At 35.8% G+C, this 25210-nt stretch overlaps 1 protein-coding gene across 3 annotated transcripts; it reads right to left on the reverse strand.

Moving 5' to 3' along the window:
* Positions 1 to 16110: 16110 nt before the first annotated feature.
* LOC132631593 (D-xylose-proton symporter-like 3, chloroplastic) lies at positions 16111 to 23731 on the reverse strand. 3 transcript variants are annotated; one of them, XM_060347214.1, is made up of 14 exons: positions 22679 to 23725; positions 22504 to 22583; positions 21218 to 21296; positions 21065 to 21124; positions 20905 to 20971; positions 20688 to 20812; positions 20464 to 20565; positions 20002 to 20376; positions 19841 to 19888; positions 19697 to 19759; positions 19454 to 19534; positions 19250 to 19348; positions 16718 to 16855; positions 16111 to 16639 (listed from the first exon to the last, which is right to left on the reverse strand). In XM_060347214.1, the coding sequence occupies exons 1-14, from the start codon at positions 22901 to 22903 to the stop codon at positions 16505 to 16507; spliced, it is 1677 nt and encodes a 558-aa protein (XP_060203197.1). In that variant the 5' UTR covers positions 22904 to 23725; the 3' UTR covers positions 16111 to 16504. The 3 variants fall into 3 exon arrangements, with proteins under 3 accessions (XP_060203197.1, XP_060203198.1, XP_060203199.1); XM_060347215.1 differs by lacking the exon at positions 19697 to 19759 and having other exon boundaries at positions 22679 to 23727; XM_060347216.1 differs by lacking the exon at positions 16111 to 16639 and having other exon boundaries at positions 16717 to 16855; positions 19174 to 19348; positions 22679 to 23731.
* Positions 23732 to 25210: the final 1479 nt, after the last annotated feature.

Below are 25210 nucleotides of genomic sequence, written 5' to 3' on the forward strand. Positions count from 1 at the left end.
TAACAGTGGGGTTGGTAGGTAATAATAAGAGTAAGTCAAGATGGATGTCCTACCCACGATTCGACGTAACTCATGCTTATGTTCCTCTGGCTACTGTTTTAAAGCAGCTCGTAGCTTGGCACAAAGGATGCCATTTTCTTTTCCGAAGTACCTATGCCCTGTTTAAGTTCAAGGTGACTTTCTACTTATGCTTTAGGTGCTTGACGAACGAAGCATTCATGCCTATGATCCTTTCCTTCATGAGTCTTATTTTTATAATGAGGGTGTCTACTTACAGTAATAAGAGTAAAACTATGTTGATGTCTATGTTTACACGTGTTTGTATCTTATAAAAGTTTAGCACTCATGTTTTCATGCCAGTTAGTCTTAATGTATTTATGTCCCACGTCATGCTCCTCACGTCCAGGTAATCATGTCATGTTTGTGCCTATTTTCCAGTACTCATGTCATTCATGCCTACAAATTCTCTTCCAAACCCCATATTTAGTAATCATGTAATCATTCAGCCAATAATCATGTGTTCAGGCCAGCTCAGTATTCATGTTAGCCACATTCAAGATTCAGTAATTAAGATTATGCCAATCATACGTGTTAAGATACCCTGTGAAGTTTATCTTGATACTTTAGTTAGCTGACAGGCGTTTGAGAAATGTCGTGAGAGTTCGAATTACGACGGAAGTCCTGCCATAATTTTCATAAATTCTAGAGTTATTAGTAACTCTTAATCAGTATTATAAATTGAGGACAATAGTTTCATGATTCTAGTTCACGTAGGTGCTACTCAGTTTCATGTTCCCATGTACATGTTTATATGTAATCACGTATTCAGTTCTCATGATCCATGACCATATTTTCATGTAATCATGTCAAGCTCTTATGTTTCATGTCATTTTCATCATGTGCATGTATTCATGCCATGTCCAGTCCCATACCTAACCAAGACCCATCATTCGAGGACGAATGATCCCAAGGGGGAGATATTGTAACACCTCGTATCTTGGAACTCATGTTAGACTCGTAACGTTAGAGTTTTAGAGAAAAATTTGAAAGTTTGTACGTATTACGAAAGTGGTTGACCAGCCTACTTCGGGAACCTGTAACTCCTTGATTAGTTGATAATTTGAGAAAACTTAAAACATGAAAGTTGTAGCCCTTTGGAATAGATTTCCAAAGGTATCTTATGGAGCTCAAACGGAGCTCTGTGCTAAGAGTTATGCCTATTTTACTATCACTGGTTGGAGCACAATTTTTAGATTTTGGGTTACGTTTTTAGCCTTTTCCTACTCGAATTGGGACTCCTTATTTTATTATTGTATGAAGTAAAAACGTCCCTAACACTATTATAAACCCTAAGAGACTATTCTTTTTCTCTCTACCTCCATCCCTAAAGAACCTAGACACTTCAATCTTGCAAGAAACTCATTCTTGCAATCAAGAAAAATCAAGAAACCTTCAAGAATTCGGTTTGGCAATCTAGTTTCCTAAGGTTTCCTCCAAGGTAAATATTTTAATCAAGAACCTTTGTATTCTACAAGATTTATCATTTATAAAGGCTAGAATAAATCCATCTATCCCGTTACCCTACTAAAATCAAGAGTTGTAAAAAAATTGAAGAAAACTCTAGTAATTTTCTGTTGAGTTTCATTCCGACCAGCCATATTAATTTGCTATTTCCAGATAATCTAACCGTTGGATCAAGCCCAAATTTTTACGGAGTGTTCATAACACATAATTATAAAATATGAACGGTGCAGATTGGATTTAGTGGTCCGGAGCAGTACTCTTTGAGCCACAAACAGTAGCTACGAAAATCAATGCAAATCCTCTCAAGGTTTCCAAATTCAAATCTTTTGGAATTCTTCTTCAAAGATTCAGACTATTCTTTAAGTTTTGGAGCGATTAAGGTATGTAGAGTTACTATCTACGTGTGGGAACATTATTGTTCTTCCCCACGCCTCATAATCCATAAATTATGATTCTTTACAAAAACTAGGATTTCTATACCATGCTCGTGATAACCCTAGGTCCATATCCATGATTATATTATGTATGAATTGTTATAATTCCATCATTGAGTTCTTAATATTTCTTTATGATTATTAAGAATCTGTCCGTAATCTATGAAAAATCCGTATATCTCATTCCATGGATTCATGCATGCTAGTTTATGATATATTATGCTATTTTCAAGAAAATACTATACATGTTTTACAAGTTAATGCAAGCAAGCTATAATTTATGATATCCATGTACAAGCAAGTTATATTCATGAAAACCATGGGCAGCAAGTGCCACTTATTTTACATGTTCATAATTTTGGGAGTTGCTTTAATTACCGAGGAAGGCTTCAGATAGCCTGAAACTACGTAGCCACCATCGGATGAGGATCGCTCCACCCATGTCCCGGACGATCTCTCATAATGACTGAATCCTTTCATATTTTATTAAGTCTCATGTTCCCTGGCAAAGACTGAGTGTTCTGCTGGCGAGACGCAAGCACCAGACCATGGATCGGTTATAAGTTATTGCTCTCCCTACTTATGATATTTTTAGCATGTTATATATATATATATATATATATATATATATATATATATATATGTATGTATTCATGTTCATGACTAGGTTTCAGTTCCTATCATTATTATTTCATGTCTCATGTTATTTCATTCAGTTGCTTTACATACCAGTACATTCAAAGTGCTGACGTCTCCTTTCTATTGCCCGGGGGGCCTGCATTTCACGATGCAGGTACTGATATACAGGACGACACATCTGCTCAGTAGGACAACATTCGTATCAGCTTATTGGTGAGCCCCATCTCATTCGGGGTTTAATCAACTTTTGTTTTATGATTAGTTATGTATCTAAGGTATGTTGGGGGCCTTGTCCCAGTAAGTATGTTTTCTAGTCAGACTCATGATAGAGGTTTCATAGACTAGACAAGTCAGTTATGTTATGTCAGACATTCGGAGTCGTATAGCCATTTTGGCTCATTTATGTTATTTCCGCACTCATGTTTAAACAAGTATTTTTGTTAAGTATTATGACTTACTACATTTTATAAAGGCTCATCATGCATTCACGTTATATTCCGCTCATGTTATGCCTCATGATGAATCAGCAAGCCATGTGGTTCGCTCGGTCACATGCAGTAAGGCACCGAGTGCCGTGTTTCGCCCAGGCCATGGTTCGGGGCGTGACAGTAAGTGTCATGCCCCGAACTATAGCCTGGGCGTAACACGGCACTCCGTGCCTGACTGCATATGACCGAACAAACCAATTGGCTGGCTGAATCAACATGTGATATCAAAACATACTAAATGTGGAAATAATACTAATACATGTTGATCTACTAAAGGTCTGTCTGAAATATCATAAATGCAAAAATACTGAATAAGCCCAAATGTCTGATTAAGTAGCCGACAGAGCTAACACAAAAGCCTGCTAAACATTTGACTGACTGCAAGTATATTCTATGAAGCCTCTAAAGAATACTGAAATGCTCACTGTTTACCGGGACAAGGCCCCTGGCATACCTTACTAACTGAAATACTATAAAGATTAAAAAAAGAAGGATAATGGCAGGAAAGACTAGGGCTCAACAATAACTGATATGAGATGTCTTAGCAAGAAAAATTGTCAACCTGAAAATTGTACCTACATCGTGAGATGCAGGCCCCAGGCAAAGGGACGTCGGTACATTTGAATTGCGCTGGTATGTAAAGCAACGGAAAGAAAGAATTGTAAATACTGAAACTGAACTGATAAATGAAAACTGAATTGAACAAGGAACCAAAGTTATGAATACTCCCTGTTCTGAATGTAAAAACCACCTGTTAAATGAGTAAATAATCGGCGGCCTCAGGCCCAACATGTATGTGTACAAGTTGTGGCTTCGAGCCCAAGTATATGTATATATAACTGAGGCCTCAAGCCCAAAGATGCATAAAGCATAAACTACGACCTCAAGCCCAAATACAGGTGTTCAACATTCAACAATTTATATTAAGGAACTGAAAATTATATTGTAATACATGATGCTGAAATACTGAATCATATTAAGTTACATGATGCTGGAATACTGAATAGAACTAGGCTGACACATGTATTCATAATGAATTTTGAGAACTGAAACTTTAACTGTTTATAACATACTGAGTATTCTAGACTGAGACTCGTGGGCATCAAACACAAATCTATATTGATTACGTACTGAGCTCACAACGTTCAGAATGAAAGTGATGAACGAATTATGAAACTAGAGAATAGAAGTTCTGCAACTATTCAAGGAACTAAGCTTAACTATATTTCTGAGGCAATTAGTAACGTTGTAAAAGAGCGCTGTGTAGGGAGAATCATTAACATTCCAAACATAGAGAGTTAGCCTCACATACCTTAACTCCAGCCTTTTAAGCGTATCACAACATTCGTCACCTCTTTCAATGATAAGCTATAGCAATATATAACAAAGGGATTCAATATTAGTAAGAATCCTCATGTTTTGGTCATCTAAGCATTTTATCAAACACGTGGTGGGCATAAAGCTTCAAAGCCCTTATTAATGGTGTTTCTACACCCAATTTCCCATCCTCTTGTCTCTAGGTGATTCTACAATCCCGAATAGATATAATAATTATTACACTTCATCACCCAAAAGATTATAACAATTTGAAGTCAACAATCCATAACCCTACCATAGTTCATGTGATTCTCTTTATCAAACCCATTAGCTCATCTCAAGAAGCTATGGTTTATAATCATTAATCCAATGCTATACTCAATTAGAGGGTGGAGATACTACCTTATTGACGTTCAAGCCTCATGAATTTGAATTCTAGGGTTCTTGTGTGCAAGACGAAGATTCAATTGATAATCCATGGAATAGATGAGGATTTCGACATTAATCTTAGTTAGATTGATGTAATCATCAATGGGTTTGAGTAGGAAATGACCTCAGATGCTTTGTGGAAGCTCTAGGGTGCTTTCTCTCCAAAACGACGGTTTAGAATGAAGTGAGAAAAAGTTTTTCGGAGTTGGGTATGTATAAAATTCGGGAAAAAAGTCATTTCAGGCATAATTTGTCCTAGTGCATATATTAAAGAACCCAATGAACTTTACACTTTTTAGCGAATTTGGCCAGGTGCGACACGCGGGGCGTCGCGAGGCGCGAAGCTCTAGGCCATTTCTGACGGTGTTCGGTAAAATGGGCATAAATCCTATCACAGAGTTCCTTTTGAGATAGGAGACCTACTGTTGGAAAGCTATTTCAAAGATTTTCATAAAATTAGGCTGGAAGGAAGACCTGACGTAAACTTAGCCGATTCTATCGAATCTTAAGCACCTTACTCTTAGCCATCTTGCGACAATCATATCTCCTTGCTCCGATCTCCGATTGGCTTTGTCCTTATATGGTTGGAAAAGTATTTCTATGTTTTACAACTTTTGTTAAGGGCAATTTCCCAAATTCCCAACTAATCAAGGGATTATGGCTGCTTGAAGTAGGCTTGTCAATCATTTTAGCAAAACGTTCAAACCTTCAGATTTTCCACTAAAACTCTAACGATACGAGTCTAACCTTAGTTCTAAGATACGGGGGTAACATTATCTCCCCCTTGGGATCATTTGTCCTCAAATGATGGTCTTAGTTATAATCGCGGCTAATTCTGAGACTCTACGGAAACTTGGCAGAGTTTACTCTGTAACTCAGATACATGAAACTGATTAGCTGAGGCACGTGATCACTGAACGTGAAAACATGCTTACTGAACTGAATGTCTACTGAACTGACTGAATACTGAGCTGACTAAATACTGGACTGACTGGATACTGAAAAACATGGAGATTATACTATAAGGATCTGAATGAAAAGGTTAGTTGCCTTCAACATTTTCTGCTTGCTCTTCAAAGAGATGGGGATATCTGGACTTCATGTCCTCTTCAGCCTCCCACATAGTCAACTTTCTGATTTCTCCATAGTACTTTCACTGAAGCAATCTCTTTAGTTCTCAACTTGCGGATTTGACGATCAAGAATAGCCACTGGAATCTCTTCATAAGACAGGCTATCTTTAACCCCTGTGATCTCTGTAGGAACAATCAGAGATGGGTCTCCCATGAACTTTTTCAATATGGATACATGAAATACTGGGTGTACAACAGCTAATTCTTGTGGCCATATAAGCCACTTGCCTAATCCTTCACAGGATTCTATATGGCCAAATATAGTGGGGACTAAGCTTCCCCTTCTTCCCAAATCTCATAACGCCTTTCATCGGCGAAACCTTCAGAAACACCCAATCATCAACTTGAAACTCTAGGTCTCTACGCCGCACGTCCGAATAGGACTTTTGGCGACTCTAAGCAGTTATCAACCGCTCCTGAATTAACTTTACTTTCTCCATATCCTAATAAACCAACTCTGGCCCTAACAACTCTGCTTCAACAGTCTCAAACCAACTAATTGGCGACCTACATCTCCGCCCATACAAACCCCAAGCATACATATACATAACTGCGGCCTCAGGCCCAAAGATGCATGCCAAATACAGGTGTTCAACATTCAACAGTTTATATTAAGGAACTGAAAATCATATTGTCATATATGTTGATGAAATACTGAATCATACTGAGTTACATGATGCTGGAATACTGAATAGAACTAGGCCGAGACATGTATTCGTAACTAATTTTGAGAACTGAAATTTTAACTGTATAGTCGTGGGCATCAAACACAAGTCTATATTGATTACGTACTGAGCTCACAACATTCGGAATAAAAGTCATGAATGAATTACGAAACTAGAGAATAGAAGTTCTGCAACTATTCCAGGAACTAAGCTTAACTATATTTCTGAGGCAATTAGTAACGTTGTAAAAGAACGCTGCGTAGGGAGAATCATTAACATTCCAAACATAGAGAGTTAGCCTCACATACCTTAACTCTGGCCTTTTAAGCGTATCACAACATTCGTCACCTTTTTCAATGATAAGCTATAGCAATATATAACAAAGGGATTCAATATTAGTAAGAATCCTCATGTTTTGGTCATCTAAGCATTTTATTAAACACGTGGTGGGCATAAAGCTTCATAGCCCTTATTAATGGTATTTCTACACCCAATTTCCCATCCTCTTCTCTCTAGGTGATTCTACAATCTTGAATACATATAATAATCATTACACTTCATCACCCATAAAATTATAACAATCCGAAGTCAACAATCCATAACCTTACCATAGCTCATATGATTCTCTTTATCAAACCCATTAGCTCATCTCAAGAATCTATGGTTTATAATCATTAATCCAATGCTATACTCAATTAGAGGGTGAATATATTACCTTATTGACATTCATGCCTCGTGAATTTGAATTCTAGGCTTCTTGTGTGCAAGACGAAGATTCAATCGATAATCTATGGAATATATAAGGATTCCAGCGTTAATCTTTGCTAGATTGATGTAATAATCAATGGGGTTTGGGTAGGAACTTATCTTGGATTCTTTGTGGAATCCCTATGGTGTTTTCTCTCCAAAACGATTGTATGGAATGAAGTGGGAAAAAGTTTTTCGGAGTTGGATATATGTAAAATTCGGAAAAACAGTCGTTTCAGGCATAATTTGGCCTGGCACGTCGCCTCGGCATTCGCGGGGAGCGACGTACTAGTCCTATATTACAGAACCCGATGAACTTTACACTTTTCAGCGAATTTGTCCTGGCGCGACGAGCGGGGCGTCGCTAGGCATGAAGCTCTAGTCCATTTCTGACAGCGTTCGGTAAAATGGGCATAACTCCTAGCACAGAGCTCTGTTTGAGCTGGATGACTTGCCGTTGGAAATATATCTCAAAGAGCTACAACTTTTATGTTTTACGTTTTCTCAAATACTCAACAGATTTTCACAAAATTGGGCTGGAAGGCAGATCTTCCGTAAACTTAGCCGATTCTATCAAATCTTAAGTGTCTTACTATTAGCCATCTTGCGACGATCATATCTCCTTGCTCCGATCTCCGATTGGACTGGTCCTTATATGGTTGGAAAGGTATTTCTACGTACTACAACTTTCATTAGGGTACTTTCTCAAATTCCTAACTAATCAAGGGGTTACGGCTGCCCGAATTAGGCTTGTCAACCATTTTCACAAAACGTTCAAACCTTCAGATTTTCCACTAAAACTCTAACTATACGAGTCTAACCTTAGTTCTAAGATACGAGGTGTAATAGTAAAGTTCTTCCATGTATTTAAAAGTATTATAGAGATTATACATGAATTCTAAGCGAAATCGTATGCTACGGATCTAGGGTTTTCAAGAAATCCCTTCTCAAGGGTTCAAGTGATGGAATTGGAGATCTTCATAAAAAGTTTGGATTTTTCTTTGAGTTTTGAAGCTAGTAAATTATGTAAAGCTAACTCTCTATGTTTCGGAATGTTATTGATCTTCCCCACACCTCGTTCTTCATGATTACTACGAATTACATCAGAAATAGAGATTATACCCTAGTTCATGAAAAGTTCAGAACTTCTATCCCTTGAGAATATTGTTTCGTAGTTGTTCATGATTATCATTCTGCATATTGTGAAATTAGTACATAATCAGTATAAGCTCATGTTTGACATGCCGTGAATCCTAGTCATAGACCCCAAATTTCTTATATAAAGTAATACTCTAAATCCCATGATTGTTCATGAATCCATGTCTCAATTCAATATTGAAGTAGTTAGTATTCCATATCAGAACCTCATTATGAACTCATGTTCAGTATCTCATATCCGTATTTTAGTATGACTCTCAAATCCATGTTAGAACTACCAGTATGATTTTATGTCTTAGGATAGTAATGCTCAGTATCCATGTTAGAACTACAGTATGATTCCATGTCTCAGGTTAGTAATGAAATGCTTAGTATCCATGTTAGAACTACAGTATAATTAATTCCAGGTTCATCTCAAGAATTACAGAGTGATGATCACATGTATTTGGGCCCGAGGCCACAATTTATGTTTATGTATGCTTGGGCCCAAGGTCACAGTTACAGGGCCTGAGGCCACATTTATGAACTCTTATAAATAGATTATTTTCCCATGTTCAGTAAGGGGTACTTATGATTATGATTCGCATGTTCAGTTCAATTATCCTTATGTTTCAGCTTACAGTTACAGTTTCAGTTTCATATTACTTCATGTATCCATGTTATTAATTCGGGTTGCCTATTCCCCGAGCACCCCACAGCTATTAATTCTTTCAGTTGGTTTTACATACAAGTACAATTCTAATGTACTTACGTCCCTTTTCCGCGAGGCTTACATTTCACGATGCAGGCATTGATTTACAGGACGACAGATCTTCTCGTTAGGACATTATCATATCAGCTAGTTAGTGAGCCCACTTACTTCGGGGCGTTGTCTTTACTTTACGGTAGTCATGTCATGTTAGATAGTCAGGTATGCTAGGAGCCTTGTCCCAGCAACAGTTCAGTATTTCAGACTCATGTCAGAGGTTTCATAGATTAGTCAGTAAGTCATGTTGGGTATTCAGTTATGTTAGCCTTGTGGGCTACACTATCATGTTTTCAGAATATTTCTGCACTTATGTTTTAAATAGTATTTTCAGTAATATTATGATGTCACATGTTTTATTCAGACTATTCATTATTTAACTTACATTCCGCATCAGTACATGTTCCATGTTGATTCAGCAAGCCATGTGGTTCATTCGGTCACATGTAGTTAGGCATCGAGTGTCGTGTTATGCTCAAGCCCAGGTTCGGGGTGTGACACTCTTTCAACCTTTTTACAGTTACTTAATATTTCTAAAGTTAGAAGCATGAAACTCATAGTGAAGTGATATTATATAAGAATGTTATTATAAAGAGATTTGACTGTATTACGAGAACGACTATTATTTGTGTCACGCTCCAAACCTTGGTAGGATGGACTAGAACCAGGTGGCTTAATTTGACCGAGTGAACCAACCTTACATGACTACAGACACGATTCATGCATGAGAGCAAAATGAAACCTTTCATAAAAACACCTTCTTTTTATGAACTTGTAAATTTACATAATTCAAATATGAATATGTGCATGCCTAATAAGGCTCCAAAGGAAAAGACTACAACATGACAATACCCATTATATTATGTAACCTCTTTAATAAAAATATTTATGACAAAGGTGCAAATATACCCCTCAACTTTGCAATTTAGAGCAGATGTACCCCTCGTTACAAAAGTAGTGTATATATACCCCTGTCACTACAAAATAGTGCAAATATACCCTTTTCGCTGACGAGATTGTTTTAAAAAAAATCATTTAGGTTGTTTTTTGATTAAAAAAAAATGTCACGTGACTTTAAAAAAAAAGTCTACCTTTTTTTTTTAGTAGACATATTTTTCTGAAGCCACATGGTAATTTTTTTTTCCTGGTGTGTCGTGTCTGGTTCGTTTAAAAAGATATCTCCCCGACTTTAAAAAAATAAGTCTACCCACTTTTTAGACAAACCAGACCCGACCCACCAACAAAAAAATTACTATGTGGCTTTAGAAAAGTATGTCTACTTAAAAAAAAGTGGTAGACTTTTTTTTTAAAGTCACGTGGCATTTTTTTTAATTAAAAAAGGGTAACCTCAACTTTGCAATTTAGAGCAGATATACCCCTAGTTAAAAAAGTGGTGTATATATACCCTTACCATTACAAAATGGCGCAAATATACCCCTGCCTTTACACAAATAGTGCAAATATTCCCTTTTTGCTAACGGGATTTTTTAATAACTCATTTAGCTTATTTTAAAATTTTAAAAAATAACGCGTGGCTTTAAAAAAAAAGTCTACCCATTTTTTAGTAGACATATTTTTCTAAAGCCACATGATAATTTCTTCTTCTGGTGGATCGGGTTTGGTTCGTTTTAAAAAAAAATGGATAGACTGATTTTTTTTTAAAGCCACAAAGATATTTTTTAAAACAAACCAGACCCGACCCACCAGAAAAAAATTACCATGTTGCGTTAGAAAAATATGTCTACTCAAAAAAAATAAAAATGATTAGACCTTTTTTTAAAGCCACATGGCATTTTTTAAAACTAAAAAACTAGCTAAATTATTTTTAAAAAATCCCTTTAGCGAAAAGATTATATTTGCACTATTTGTGTAAGGGCAGTGGTATATTTGCACCATTTTGTAACGGTAAGGGTATATATACACCACTTTTTTAACGGGGAGCATATCTGCTCTAAATCGCAAAATTGAGGAGTACATTTGCACCTTTAAAAAATAACCTAAATGATTTTTAAAAAACATTCCGTTAGCGAAAAGGGTATATCTGCATCATTTTATAACGGCAGGAGTATCTATACACCACTTTTGTAACGAGGGATATATCTGCTCTAAATCGCAAAGTTGAGGGATATAGTTGCACCTTTACCCTAATATTAAAAACATGCTACTAACAAGGCTCCAACTGTATTCAAAATAAATGGCAAAATCTAAATACATTGAAAGAATATCCCGAACTGAAGTGGAGCTCACCAAAAAGCCCCGAGGAGGAGCGAAGTGCCTAACGAATATTCTGGTCCTCCTGAGAGTTTGTCCCTGCATTTTAAAACGATGCCCCCGATAAAAGAGACATGAGTACATATCAAGATGGAGTTCTTTTTCACATAAACATTTAATTCACGTTAAGCTCTAAACAACAATTCATGTACATCTTGAAAGAAATTTCTAATATAACGATGCCATAGAAGTAATGCACCACGAATAAGTTCATGGCGGGTAGTCTCCTTCACTACCAGACAATAGTCATGCCCCATGGATGGTAGCATGACGAGTAGTCTCCCTCAGTAATAGGCAATTATAATACACCAAAAGTCGCAAAATGACAGGTAGTCTCCTCCACTATCAGGAAATAACTTTGCACCATGGGTCTTAGCATGGCAAGTAGTCTCCACCACTATCAAGCAATAACAATGCACAATGGATCGTAACGTGACAGGTAGTCCCCCACTACTAGGAAATAACAATGCGCCATAAATCGTAACATGGCAGGTAATCTCCACCCCTACCAAGCAATATAATATCTTAACTTAGAGCTCACAGTATATACCATTAAGATTATATGAAACATGTCTAATAAAGATCTTTTAGCATACAAGCTTCGTGACTCACATTCGTGCGTTTTCATTTTCATGATAATCTTTAAGTTAGGCTCAATAGCGACAATTTATTCTTAAACCTTTCCATAGTCATGGATAGTTACCATTTTAAAATCATGAAATCACTCACTTTTGACAGCTGAAACGTAGCATGAGAATTATAACACTTAAAGAAATACGAATTGTGCATCATTACTTGTAACTCACAATCATGCACTTGAAATAATTTCCATAATATTTGGTCTTTTCCAACCTTTAAAACTTGAAACATTTCTAGCATTTATATCATGTGATGCATAGCATTCAAAGAAATAAGGGTAGGGCATTATCACTCGTCTTTCTTAATTATATATTTCAAATTTAGAAAATAATACAGTCACGTAAGTATATTTAGTCATCATGAACTTTAATAAGAATACACTATTTTATAGGGAAGGGTTCAACTTAAAATACCTCAATTTCGTTCCTTAACATTACTACGAGGCTCAACCAACTCTACAACGTCAATCTACAACATAGTAAAGCATTTGAGTCAATATTAGCAAGAATCTCATATTTGTAGTCACTCCTAGTGTGCAATATTCTCTACAATCTTCATCAATGGTGTTTCTACCCAATAACTCCTCTTCACACCAGGAATAGTACTACAATCATGCTTATGTAATTAACAACTTCTTTCAGCACATACATATCCAACAAATAACTCACAACCAATCAATTTCTCCATTAAAGCCATTTCTTATTCTCCGTAACATTCACAACTCAAGTTGAGAATTTATGGATTCCAATCACCATCCCGTAACTTCCAATGATTACATTTTACTCCTATAATCGATAATTAACTATGCATGTAATTTTAGGAGTGTAGACTCAGCTCTTGAAAGAAACCCTAGAAAATCCTTCAAACGAATTCTTGAGAAAGTTTCTTGAAAATTTATGAATTCCAATCCATATAGATATTAATACTAACATTGCTTGATGTTAATCCATCATAATAATGTCAAGAAACTCACCTTAAGTGTGTATTTTAAGCCTTGGTAGGATAGCAAGAGGAGAAAAAAGCACTAGCTTTGAGAAAATGAGTTTTCACTCTCGTACCCCGACCTTGGGGTTATTTATACCGTTCCCAAGTGTGTGGTTGTGCAGCGGACAAGTTGGATGCGCGTCCGGGCATGTAGAATGGTAATAGGATTGTCTTCCGTGCACAGTCACACATTTGATACGTGGATGCACAATCGAGTGCGCAGAAGGGACATATCTGATAAAATCGACATAACTTTTTGTACAGGACTCGAATTGACAAACGGTTTGAATCATTGAAATCAAAATTTGAAAACCTTTAATTTGATAAGTAATTCACCACATAACTCTTCATATCCTTGGAGTTTTGCTCATTTGAAGTTAGACCTTGAGCAAGCGCATTTGAAGTTTTAGTCCGTTATGTAGTTTCTAACTTGGCAGTGTTCAAGGGCTCTCCTTAGACCCTAAATCGCTTCCCTTACACCTCCTATACTTATTATCATGTCAATGTGATATGATACTGGTTGTGTAGCCTCCTTTTGACACACAAACAAAATCTCTAATCGTCATTGGTGCACTAAAAACTGTTGAATCCTTTTGGGAATTCACCCTTTTGTCTTAAGCCCTTCCACACTCATCCTAGTCCATTTTATTACTTCTTGGCTTTATTATCCTCTGGCAGTCCCCATGCTCCGATCTTGGTCTGGTTTTGACATTTTAAAGCCGGTTTTGATAAATTTCACTATTCAAATTTACGTGACCTTACAATTTAATATTTAGCATTACTTTTACTTATTTAGTAGCTTTCATAGGCCATATGCCTGGCATGTCCGTAGACACTTCAAGTGTTTAACTACATATTTTGTCATTATATTATAAAGGAACTTAAAAGAGATATTTATAAAATTAATTGATAAAAAGATTAATTTGAGTATTGAAAATGATAAACTGGTCCATCTATGTATAATATAAAGTTAGGGATAGACAAGGTGATGTGGCACCTCTCTATGGCCACCAATGGTATTTATCTTTTTTCTCCTTTTTTTGGCCTTTTTCCTATTTTTTCCCATTTATGTGCTATGTAAAAAAACAACAACAATTACTCATTAAACTCTCTTTACTATGGTAAATGTGCTGAAGTTTTTACTTCCACAGATGAATGAAACGTTTTGCAACAACTAAATCGCACATCACTTAAGGTAGCAAATAGAAGTTACGTCGCCAGTTTTTTCTTTCATATTGTGCAGTTACTTACCCATTAATCTTGAGTATTTACTTGCCCATTAATTTTTGAGTATTTAGTTGCCCATAAAGATTCATCTTTGCTCTGGCTAATAAAGCTAACCGTTTGATTTTGAACTGGAAAGCCCACGCAGAAATATTAGCACAAACACATTCTTTCAATTAACATGGAAAATGGAAAGACTCCATTCTTAATTATGGAATTTCAAAGAGTTTTTAGCATCAAATCTTGAACATGTTATATATACAAACTTATCTTTCAGCTTGTTTTGATACGAGTAAGTGGATTTCATCCCTTTTTTTTATTTTCAGCTTAAATTCTTATAAAGTGCAAATCTTCTATTTGTTTCATTTCAACTAATGGTCATTTTATGCTTTCTTATAGGTGCAAGATATACGTAGAGTGGTACATGTATCTTTTAAAATTCAGCAACTCACAAACTCATGCGCTCCAATTGTGTTTCTATCTCAGATTTCAAATGTTTTGAATAAGCGATAATCACTTTGGCATTGCACTCGCTAAATACTTATCAACTCGATGTTTACACCAAATCATGTAATTTACTGTAGTTAAGTGATTTAATGAGCTAAGAATACATTTAGTTAATCATGTTAAACTTCTATATGCAAAAACATCATGCATCTATTAACTTGGTATAAACACTGAGTACTGATGAATTTTTTACCTTTGTACATACGATGATTACTTGGTTCATTGATAAGTTATAGATGGATTCTAATACTGATTTTACGGTCAAGAGCAATATTAATTATTGTGTTTCAAAAATTGATTTTCATGTTCTATAATTTTTTGCAACTTATGTTTACAATAGTTGTGATGAAAGATTGTTGATATTGTTTCCTAGACTTAAAAGATAAAGTCAGTTTACCCTTTCGTTTTTCTTTAGAAAAAAAAGGTAATAAAAAGAATGGTAAAAAAGAGTAAGAACAAAGAAGCAAAAAAGCAAGTAAAACACAGAACGGAAATAGCAAATTTCCTAGAGTAGGAGCTTATTTATGAATGGAGAATTGAGAGGGAGATCAAGAAATACGAAAAGAAAGAAAAAAATAACAATATATAGAGAAGGAAAAAGAATATGAACAGAAGTGGTTTTCTTTCATAAAGCGAATGCATATTTTTTTCTTATGACCGCGCTTCGCGTGGGCTATTTTACTAGTATTAATATAATAGTATGTATTAGCGATAAATAGTTTACAACAATTGTTACTGAGAAATTAAAATAAAGGAGGCAAGCGCAATACTCAAATAATGAGGTTAGTGTTACGACATAAACATAGGATGTATCTGAAATTAGCCAAAAATAAATATATATTTTTTTTCAAAAAAGCACATGCTACATCTACAATGTTATGTCTGCACATTTGCTTAGCCAAACCAGACCAGCGACAAAAAGAATAGGGTCATTGGCACTTATGTCCCTATTTTGTGCTGGTCTTTAATTTGCGCCCCTATATAACAAACAATTTTTTCGCACATCATAATATCCTCACAAGTTATGTTCCGCATCCTTAAAGAACTTATGCCCCGCTAGGCATAAGTTCCGTTGAGGGCAAAGTTAAAGACCAGCCCATCTGAATGGAAAACTGCGCAATTTAGAGTAGCGCCTAAGAAGAATCCCCAAATCGAAACAGAACTGCAAAGTCATCAATATAGATACAGCAAACTTCATACTGAAAAATGAAAACCAAATTCAAACTCTTATTGGAATAGGTAGTGTTGCAACTCAAGGCATGTAGTCTCAGTTGTGCACAGAGGATTCTTGTGCTTTGCTCATCACAAACAAACAAAATAGTTGAAAAAAAATACTAAAACCAAGAATAGTTCCTTCCTTTGCTAGGAATAAACCATTCTCAAGACCGTCAAAGTTAAAAGACAACAATAATGTTGTTTTGTTTCTCAAAAAAACTGAGAATGCTTTTATCTTCTTCCAGCCAGTCAACCCCATATTACAGCCATAGGAATCATCCCAGTTTATCATTTACAAAAGAGCCATAAAGCATGTATCCTGATAGAATTGATACATCAGAGAACAGATGCTTTATTTGTGTGCTCATGGACACAAAACTATGTTTTCAATTCAAGATTTTGGACTCAATTTCTTCCAAGCTCAAGCCTTTAGTCTCTGGAACAGAGGTGACTACAAATAGAAGTGACAACAAAGCAATCACTCCAAATAGAAGGAAAAGATTTTCTGCCCCCAACAACTCCTGCAAAGTGGAAACCATGACCATCTATCTAACACAGGCTACAGTGGAATTGACATTTGCAGGAGAACAAATTCTTACCTTCAGAGGTGAAAAAGCAAAGGTTACTATCGCATTAGAACCAAAATTCGTGAGAACAGCTAGACTTATCCCCTTCCCTCTGGTGCGGAGCGGGAATATCTCTGATACCATAAGCCAGCTAATAGGCCCAAAAGATATCTTCAATGCCATGGAACAAACATATTTCAATGAGGTCATTCATCACCGTGACACACTAACAAAACCCTAGATTCAAAGTGATATAATGCTTGGTTACAAATATAAAAAAATATTTTAGGGATTACCTTTCCTCACTGGTACCTATAATCATCATAGCTCAAAATGTGAGATAGTAACTCAGAAGGTCACCAACTATGGGTAATTATCTATCAAAGTCACGTTTCTTTTTTTGTAATGACAAGGTCACCCAACTTTGCTTATGTCACTTCAAAAGTCACCGTTTTAATATTTGGCCAACAAAATATGACATGACATTTTATTTAGTCCATATGGACTTTCTCTTTTTTTTTTCCTCAGTCCACATGGCAATAAACCACGACCCAACCTAACCCCATATTAATCCTATTCTCTCTCAATTAAAATATAGTTTTACTCTCTCTGATAATATTTGGCCCCTCGTTTTATAAAATCATGCAGTCTTCTTTCTCCTTCTCCCAGGCAAAGTCCATTAAGAATTTTTTATAACAACGTTGTAAAGATTATTTTTATTGTTCATCCAAGTAATGAAGTCCCTTGTATAAGTTTTAACTAGACAACCTCATCATGTAAGCTTAGTCAATTTGACATGCTCACGAAAAATGAATCTTTACTACAAACATTCTACATTAAGACTTTAACCAAACAGCCTCACTGTGTCATCTTTTTGGTAGTAAAGATTCTTTTTTTTCTTGAGCATGTCAAATTGTAAGCTTACACAATGAGGGTGTTTGGTTAAAGCTTATACGAGGCCCAAGGGACTTTCATTACTTGGATGAACAATAAAAAGAATCTTCACAATGTAATTAAAAAAGATCCTTAATGGACTTCGCCTGAGAAAAGAAGAAAGAAGACGACACGATTTTATAAAACGAGGGGCCTATTTTTTATTTTTTTTAAGAGAGTGAAAACTTTATTTTAATTGAGAGAGTATAGGATTAATTTGGGTTATGAGTTAGGGTTGGGTCGGGTCGAGTAGGGTCGTGGTTTATTACCCTGTGGGCTGAGGAAAAAATAAGAAGTCCATGAGGACTAAATAAAATGCAATGTCATATTTTGTTGGCCAAAATATTAACAGGATGACTTTTGAAGTGATATAAGCAAAGTTAGGTGACCTTGTTATTACACACAAAAAAAAAAAAAAAAAAAAAAACATGACTTTGATAGATAATTACCCATAGTTGGATGACCTTCTGAGTTACTATCTCCACAAAATGCTAACAAAATCTTATATGGTTATTTAACAATACAAAAAACTTATACAGTATCTGTTGCTAATATAGAAGAGAATAAAGTCCATCGTAGTTCATGCAACATTAAAGAACGAACAAGGCGCAACTTAACTGAAGCTCCACAATCAATCACTTCATAAGACGCATGTGACATGTCAAGTTTAAAAGATATAACTTCAGTGCAGAATGCCGTTCTTAAACACTTTACCTTTTAATGTCTAATGATCAAAATCTTCAGCAATAAAACCATTAATTAACATGTCACTCAGATTGTTTCAAATTAAATGTCGTGCTCTGATTTTGAAGTGGCTTTTCAAAATAAAGACATCATTTAACATAGCAATTGATTATCAATAAATCCATATTATGTAATACATCTTCTAGGATTGCAACTGCAATATGAGAACTTAATACATATTTTCTCTTACTAATACCTAAAGGAAACTATTTTCAAAAATAAAAAAATGTTACTGAATAGTATTAGGATGAAATGCGCCACAACATAATAGATTGGATGCAGAGGATTCATATGCCAGACCCCAGTTAGGATTGAGGTTTTGTTGATGGATTGATCAGGTGTAAGAATTAAATAATTTTGAGAAAAGGATAAGTGACGTAATCGAAAAAGCTTTTCTCAATTGTAAGATATTATTAACTTGCAATATACACTAAATTGAATATGTTGGCCTACTAATAAATTAGTGAAAGCCATTAAGTAAAATTTTCTTTTATAATTGAGAAATTCCCGAAGGCCAATAGCATACAGTTTGAAACTCGGTGGATAATGGCCCGCCCCTTTACCCTTCTCCATTTAAATATCAGTTTTTTGTCTGTGGCAGTGTTCGAACCCGTGACGTGTGCCTAACCCACACATCACAAGTTGCGTTCTTACCATTAGACCAAAACCCTAGGGAGCTACTCCGCAGTAGGTAAATTGCTGACAAAATTAGGGAGTTGGGGAATAAACAATTAAGTATTCCATATTAAAGAGCATAGAGAGGAAACAAGTTCTCTGAAATAACTAGGAAGATGATAGATCAAGGTCAATACCTTAGTTTAAGATAAGAATCTTAACACCTACAATTATAGAGTTGTTTGCGCAAGCATGAGTATATGGGAGCATCACCTGGTAGCATCCCACGTAGAGAAGCAGAGCACCAACAGCAACTAAAGGGAAACTCCCGAGAAATTTATAATAAGCTGAAAGAAGAAAGAGTGATAGGGCCTGTAGATCACATCACACAAACAGCAACACTTTCTCTCAGAAATCATACCAACAAGTAGAAAAATGGTAAGTATCTACAGTACAATTCTATGATTAGATGCTTACAATCCCACTGACTCCTCCAATCAACAATGGCCTTCTCCCAAGATCATCAGCTTTTAGGACAGCGACTGCCGTCATCAGTGACTGCAGGAGAATAAGTAAACTCGACGCAAACAAAGAGCCAGAGTATCAGGCAGAAATTAATACTCCAGTCTAACAAACTACCAATCCTTCTGATAAAGGTTCAAGTTAATATTCTTCAACGAGAGCTAAAAGACTTCTCCAGGCTCCAGTTACTTCACTTACCTTAAATACACCAATAATGACTGAAACTCGAGCAGCATCTGCAGCCGCAGAAAAACCAGCACTCTAGGAACAAATTGTTTTAATATTACCTATGCAAGATGAAATTATAACGAGAAAATGTAAAGAGTGTAACCAGAAGGATACCTGAAGAATTGAACCAGCATAATATAGAACACTTGGCTGCCCAGTTATCTGTCAAAACTACCACATAAGCTTGAGAGCATGAAACTACTTTGATATCGTCTATATGAAAACTGCAAAGTATCACAAAACAAAAGGAGAAGCTCAATCTCAAACTATATTACCTGTTGAAAAAGGACCAAACCTCCGCCAATTGTAAATGCTTTCAAACTTGGCCCTTGCAGTACCTCCAGAAAATTTCCTTCAACTTCATCTGAGTAGGCAGTTTTCAATGAGATAATAGTATCTTCTATTTGTTTTTCAGATATTTTATCACTAGCAGGGCGGCCTCTCAGTTTGCTCAATGCTCCCATAGCCTTCTCTTTGTATTCCTGCAATGGTCCTTTACCTTGAATTGCCCTCAGAAGTAACCATCTGGGAGAGGGAGGGAGAGTCCACATTCCAAGCCCCATCAATAAAGCAATTGGAGCACTAAATCCAAACATGTAACGCCACCCTCCAATGACATTAATTTCATAGCTACCTACAAAATAACCCAGCTGGAAAATCGATCATTCAGTGTGATCCATTTCTCTTGCCAAATTAAGATGATAAGAGAATTTAAGAGATATAATAGATACACATACCAAAATACCCAATACTATTGCCAGCTCCTTTAAAGAGATTAATGTCCCTCTGATTTGGGATGGACAAGTCTCTGCTATATATAGAGGTGCTCCATGCATTGCCTATTGAAATAAGGCCAATGAAGAATCTCAGGTACAACAGATTAAGCTGTGACAGAGATATGGCCGGTATAGCAAGCACAAAGGATGCAACTGAGATGAGTAAAAAGCAAAATAAAACCTACCAAACCGATTCCTAGCCCATAGACAAGCCGGCCCAACAAGAGTACCCCTAGTCCTGGAGCATAGGCAGCTAGTGAACCGCCAGCCGCATATAAAATGGCTGCTATGATCAGTTCCCTCCTCCTTCCTGTACAAGTTAACCCAAAAAAAATAAAAATAGCTAATATTATTTCTGCATAAATTTGAGACTCAGCAAAACTCAAAGTAATTGAACTCCACCTAGGAAATCAGCAAATGGGTAGGCGAGTATGGAACCAATAAGAGCTCCATAAAGGGAACCACTGACCTATATCCAAGGGAAAAAAGAAGAATAGATATTCAAAAATTTGCTATGTATGAGCAATAATTACTCATGGAATATGCGACATAGAAAGCATACCACAAGACCAAGCTGAACAGCAGAGAGACTGTACCAAGTCGTTCCACTAAGCTCAGGTGACTGATACATCAGATTTTTAAAAAGTCCATAAGAGATGTACATGAATAGTAAAGCAGCTAGGATACAGGATACAGCAATGAAATTGACAATTACCTGCAATGCGATGGTAGCACTTGAGGTCGCACCAATATCATAACCAAATAGTAAACCACCTAGGGCTGGGAAGATAAATCTGTATTTGACACAATAAGTCTTTACTTTGCATGGAGAAAACCATACAATCTAAAAAGGAAAACCATGATATATTTATTGGGCAAAAGAGTCAACATACTTATTTGAACATTTTAGATCACATGACATTTTTGTTCACTTCTATTGCTGAATAGTTGACCGAGATCACAAAGAGCAACATGACAAAAGAATTTAGATGGAAAATTGTATATCTAGAGTGTATGGATGGCAAAAACTTATCACTTAATATCACATACATGAGTATACGCATCGCAATCAAGTACGACTATTGTCACACGGAGACGAATACTAATCAATTGTTAATTAAAAATAACTTCAATTTTCTCAGATTGTCAATAAGTGAGTTAATTTTCTAAATTATTCAAGAATTAAGCTAAAGATGAAGTAAAAGACAACGACGAAGTACGGAATTCACCGAAGTTCAAGTCCTGTGGTTATAATTGCCTCGGTCACTTTATTTAACTGCTTGCATTCTCTTTGCCTTAGTTCAATAAATTGAGTTATTAACCCAGGGAGCCAATATATATAGGTATAAGTATATTTTGAATTGCTTAGAAGGTCATAAGAGTTCTTTGTCTACTCTTCTTCAAAATATGATAACCTCAATAAGAAAAAGGTTATCAAATGTCCCATAATTTAAGAAAAAATAAATTAATACTTGAATTTATGTGTAGAAAATTCAACTCAAGAGAGTGTAGCTTAGTATCAATAACCTAAACCTTGTTTGCTCCACAAAACAAATTAAACAAGCCTTCATCAAAAACAAAATAAACAAGCTCTAACTAGTTGTTTTGGACTTGCTTATCCAGTCAAGTTCACCGCGTAGCTCTATTAGCTTAACTGGTTGCTTTGACCCACGGAGTAGAGACCCCTACCCCCACCTCTCCTAGCATTTGTCTAGATTATATATATATATATGTTTTTAGGATAATGTTTTTTTGCTTACGTACCGAACACAAGAAAATAAGTAAGAACCCGACTTATTTTCCTGAAAAACATTTTTCTTCGTATGAACACCCCCCAAAAAGAAAAATGAAACAAAATCTTGACTTGAATCTTAAGGGAAAATCTGGTTGAAGGAAGTATACTCGTAAAAAATACAAGGAGAGAAGAAAATTTAAGGGAAATACAGATTGAGGAAAAAAGGAAATTGATGAATGAGAGAGAAAGAGTGTTGAATTACTTACGGCAAAATAACAGAAGTCCAACTGAATTCCTCTACATTCCCTGACTCAGCGTTAGCTTCTTCTCCTGAAGATGCCGAAACCTATTATGAAAAAAAGCAAGGAAGAGAAACAAAAAAGATAAATAAGAAACACAAGTAAAATTCGAAATTAAAGTATTCAGTTTATGTGCATCTACCTTCACTCTGAGACTGCTGTTGTTAGGCAGTAGTAATGGCAGTTTCCCCAGAAAATTTTCCTTGTTCCTTGCAATGAATGAGCAATTTCCTGTACATGGGTTTAGATTCTTAGCAATGAAGATGCAGGAGCTGGAGGTGAGGCTCTTGGATCGAATTAGCAATGGTGATTTTGAGAGCGTCACTACTGAGGGATTGTAGCAAGGTTGAAGACAAGTCAAAGCCATTTATGCACTACTATTGAGCACCATGAGAGTTGGAAAAAATAAAGCAATTAATAAAACGATCAAATTGACTTGTTGCTTGCCGACACGCGTGCTTCACGCGCTGCATAGAAACCACAAATTTTCGCTCCATAATACCACTCTAACATTAGCCATTCACATTTCAGAGTACATAAGTAACCTTGTCGGAGAAGGTTTAAGGATATAAAAATATAGTGTTGTTGTTATGAAGTAATAATAAAAATAGTTAAATTTAGACATCTCTCTTCAGGTTTAGCTTTTGAAACTTTAAATTATTTTTAAAGTGAAACTTACAGAAAATTGTTATCTAGCAATTCAATTCAACTTTTGAAAAAAAAATGATAATTAAAATCTGTTAGAAAAATTAAAAAATATTGAAAAAAACAAGAATTAAATCATTCTGCAATGAGGTAGACCAAATTAAGATCTTCTAATTACAACAAAGTAACATCCATATTGCTTCTCTATTTTTTTCATATAAAATGGATGAATCAAATGTAAAATTCTATACGAAGAATTAATACGAAGTTCTGTTAAGTTCAAAAAGCTAAAAGAATGTTAGAGTAAAATCAATGATTTCAAGGGTTTTCCTCCTTCTCTCAACAGTTTGCATTCATTCTCAGCAACTCAATCATCAAATAAATGGTGCAAACACAATCTGTATTAAAAGAATAGATATTATATCATTTAACAGATCTACTTAGGCTAGAGATGTAAGCAAACTCGGTGCTTCATCGTCGAATTTGAAAGACAATGACTCATTGACTAATAGAAAGAGGCAACTCGTTTCTCAAACTCTTATTTTTCTCAAAGTTATTGGATGACCTATACTACACGATTAGTCTTTTGAAAGTTTTGTCACTTTAAAAATATTTACTAAATAACTAAAACAAAAGAGTATACCAAAAGGGCGGATTGGTCCGGTCATAATTTTTTTTTAATTATAAATATGTAAAAAGAATTGTTACACGAAAAATTAAAATAGGGAAGATGAGTGTAATATTGTCAATTCGAAAAACGCTCCTTTCTCTCTCCTAAACCCATGCAAACCCTAGGAGCCGTCATCTAAACTCATGGCCACCACGGCCACTGGTCAGCCAACTCCGGTGGCTGGCCAGTCTTCTTCCACCCCCTCTTCATCTCTTCAAACAGTTCATAATCAAGTAGATGCCTCTAAGCCAAAATATAATGAATTCTTCAAACCTACAACCCTAAATCTCATGCAAAACCCTACTTCCACGTCCAATATTCCAATGAAGAAGGTATCGTTTATTAATGGTACTCCTTTTTTACTATCACGACCCAATCGGAGGGCCTTGACGGGCACCTCTCATCGTACAATCACATTTGTATCTAGGTGAGCCACATGGCTTATCAACAAACTCTATGCCTCAATATTACCACTTCTAAGGCATGGTTCCTTAGCCAAATATCTAATCTTCTATAAGCCTATGATGTCCTCCAAATGATTCTATCTTTAAGAGCTACTAAGCTCATGATTCTCGATATGTTATGATTGTACTAAATTCCTCCTATGATGGGTAATCCTCTAGGGATAGATGTAATGAACTATTCTATCACTTGCACGTTCTCCTTCAATGCTCACGTTTCTATCTTCATTAGAGTTATACTATCATTAGAAAATCGATAGCTTAGCATACATGACTAAAGCTAGAGAAAATTGGACAGCATCTCTTTTATTTATACGACTTCCTCCGTATCATATATCGACTCCCAAACATCAATAATAAATTTCTCTTCAGTTCTTATGGATGAAGAGTGGAGAGGGTTCTAGAGAGTTCTTGAAGTGTTGGGTGAAAATGAAATGAAATAATGAACTTGGTCCCCTTTTTAATAACTTAAAAATCTGATCCGTCGGGAAAATATACGGACACTTATACGGTCCGTATAAGTGACAGTGAAATTGCCACTTCAACATCTCACTTCTGTGACCATTATACGGTCCGTATAATTTTATACGGTCCGCATATGTGACCGTATAGTCCCATCAGTGAGGGACCTTCACTGTGACGATTCTGCGGACCATTATACGGACCGTATAACATTATACGGACCGTATAATCGGCCGTGTAACCCATCTTTTCTCTGATCTTGCTCTCGTCACTTCGTTTGATCTCCAATCCTTATGGAACCTTCTTGATACTTGTTTAACACCTCATTAACGATCTAAGGGACGTTATAATTCTTCTTCAAGACACTATTAAATCATCATTGACTGGTTACTCGTAAACCCTTTCCGATACACATCGTATGCCTTGCCCTCTCTTG

This window comes from Lycium barbarum, chromosome 3 (genome assembly GCF_019175385.1).
Source record: "Lycium barbarum isolate Lr01 chromosome 3, ASM1917538v2, whole genome shotgun sequence".
NCBI lineage: Eukaryota > Viridiplantae > Streptophyta > Magnoliopsida > Solanales > Solanaceae > Lycium > Lycium barbarum.